The 2,715-nt window shown below is 44.9% G+C and overlaps 1 protein-coding gene across 1 annotated transcript; it reads right to left on the minus strand.

Annotated features, from left to right (window-relative positions):
• Positions 1–1,432: 1,432 nt before the first annotated feature.
• Positions 1,433–2,209, minus strand: LOC134367258 (spindlin-3-like). The gene is made up of 2 exons (XM_063083956.1): positions 1,985–2,209; positions 1,433–1,681 (listed from the first exon to the last, which is right to left on the minus strand). The coding sequence occupies exons 1-2, from the start codon at positions 2,207–2,209 to the stop codon at positions 1,433–1,435; spliced, it is 474 nt and encodes a 157-aa protein (XP_062940026.1).
• Between the last annotated feature and the right edge of the window lie 506 nt (positions 2,210–2,715).

Raw genomic sequence — 2,715 nt, forward strand, 5'->3', positions numbered from 1 at the left:
TTTTCAACCTTTCTTTCCTAGGCTTTGGTTAACCTTCACTAATGCCTTCAATAGTGGGAGGTACAAGTCCCCTTTCATTGCTTACTTTTCTGCTACAGTAGGGCTTGCCCTTATTTGTGCACAAGTTTCTTAGGGACAGCCAAGAAATAGGAGAGTTAAAAAACAAAACACTAACAAAAATCTATTCAATTTCTATTTACCAATGCCAGTACTTAAAACATCATTAACCCTACAGATTATCTAGCACTGATTTTGTTGCACAGTGTGACACCATAACAAATGAGCTCACCAGCCCCTGCAAAGAAGCAAAGCCTGTCTTCAGCCTTTTCTTGTTCTAGCAAGTGCTTTGCCTACTTCATATGCTGGGACTCTGAAGTCTCCTAATAATCAAATCTAAAACCTCTAAAACTTCTTTAAAAAAGTCTTTCTTGGTACAGGAAAGAAATCTGTATCTCAGCCTGATTCTAAATTTTTTCTCTTTCATTTTGAGGTCCTGGTTAACCATTGATAAACCCAGCCTTTGTCCTGTGACTGAGGACTCTATCTAGAGCCTGGCTTAATGCTCCACTGAGCTGACAAAGCCCACTTGTGCTAAAGTCAGCCTGAACAGCCTACATCTGTTAAAACCCACTCCATGTCTGCAGATACCAGCCAGAGCTATTGCAGTCAAGAGAGACCCTAATGTCATTGATAACCAAAACCTTCCACTTAAGCTCCACCAGAAATCTTGATTTCTCCACTTGGAGTTTGGTCCCCAAATGCTTGCCCTCATTAATTTTGTAAGAATTCTCAGCCTATGCTTACACATGTACTAAAATTAAAAGTAGTTACCCTCTTGATTCTGAACTAGTTGAGAAAGAATCAGAAAGGGAGCAAAATGTCAGCCTTACTTTTAGTACAGTTAGAAGAATTGAGAATGCCACTTGGATGGGAGATCAAAATGAGATTCCCATTCCTCCCCAAATGAGACTTTTGAAGCCATTACAAAAACCACTGGGGGTGGGGTAGGGGTGGGATTTGAGATTGCAAACACACTTACCCAGCCAGTCACATCGGATATCTCAGGAAGCTTCACACCTCAGTGAGTGCAGAGAGTCCAAGTGCCAAAGAATGAGGTGAGAGGTGTTCAGCTACCTTTAACCTATTAACACCACTGAAGATGAAAATGTGGGCCAATGGATGTCAGACTTTACCCTTCTCACTAATCAGTTAAATTAATCACTCTCCTGTGGAGAGGAGCCAGTCAAAAGGTTGAAGAGAAAGGCAAAAAGTTTCTTCCAAAAACATCTCTTAGGATGTAAGTTCCAATTCTTTTGCCAGGCAAAAATGTGCAAAAAGGAAGATGGTTCTTACAAACTGGAAAGCAATCAAGACTTTTTGTGTTTACAGATTTTACAGAGTCTCACGTATTTGGCAAATTTCAAGATGACCTCTAAGATGTTTTTACCAAATCGTAGACATAGATATGGAAATCATCATCAAATTTGATGAAGTACACAGAGGGTTTCGCTTCTACCTGATGAATGACCATGCCAGTTCTCTTGGAGCCATCGTCTTTGGCATATTCCACCTGTTTGCCTACTAGGCTGTCTACAACTTCTCCTGGCTCCCTCTCTGCGGGAGGAGAATCATTGGAATCTTGAAGGATGCGGAGGTCACCTTCTTTATAATCATCTAAGAGCTGATACATATACAATACAGGATCTTTCTCATAGGTAATGTAAAACCATGTGTTCATGACAGGCGCCTGAGCTAAGACCATCCCCCTCCATTCATTTTTGGACCCTTCCTCTGTCTCAAAAATATGTTCAACTGCTTTGCCAATCATGATTTCTGCTAAGTGTGTATCACTGATTCTAGATGACGCAACTCTATTAGGAAGGACTTCAAGTGATGACACTCTTTCATCTCTATGAAGTTCCAATCCATAAACACAATCAAATCCATCATATTTGATAAGATACAGAGAGGGATTTACAGGTACCTGATCCAGAACAGTTCCCTTCCACTGTGTTAGAGGTTCATCTCCGTCTTTCCATCCGTGCTGAATTCTGCAGCCCACTATGTTCCTCTGAGGCTGGGACGTGGGTCTGCTCCTATTCTTTTTGTGTGCAGCCTTCCTCTTCATCATGGTAACAGACATACTGGCGTGTCCTGCGCCTGTCCTGGACCGCTGCCCTGCAGCCGCCTTTCCAAACGGGGTCTTCATGCCTGCTAGGAGCACAGTCGCGAGGCGGACCAAGAAAGGAAATTAAGAAAAAATAAATTCAGTGCATAACACGTTGAGCTTTTTCTCCTAATCAGCGCACCCACGCCTGTTTTTCCCAAAAGCCATATAGCAAAGCTGAAAATCAAGGCAACCTAGCGCGTTCCTGCAGTAACCTTCCTCCCCAGCTCGTTCCCACTACGGTAGAGCAAGGGAGTTGCGGTTGGCGTCGAAGAAATAGGGGGAATCTCACTCTCCCCCGCCCATCCCCCGTCCCCCGCCCTGCGTTGAACACTATCCCGGCTTGAGGGCGCAGATTCTCCACCATCCCGGATCACGGGCCTCACTTGCCCAAATCGGACACCTCGCGGCTGCGTCAGCTGTGAGCCTGTGGCGGAGGATCAGCAGGCGACCAGCAGTGCACTTGCAAGAGCAGGGAGGGGAGGATCCGTAGGCGAGGAGTGTTTCTAGGAGGGCGGCGGGGCAGGCGAAGAGGACGGCTGCTGCGT

This window comes from Cynocephalus volans, chromosome X (assembly GCF_027409185.1).
Source record: "Cynocephalus volans isolate mCynVol1 chromosome X, mCynVol1.pri, whole genome shotgun sequence".
Classification (NCBI taxonomy): Eukaryota; Metazoa; Chordata; class Mammalia; order Dermoptera; family Cynocephalidae; genus Cynocephalus; species Cynocephalus volans.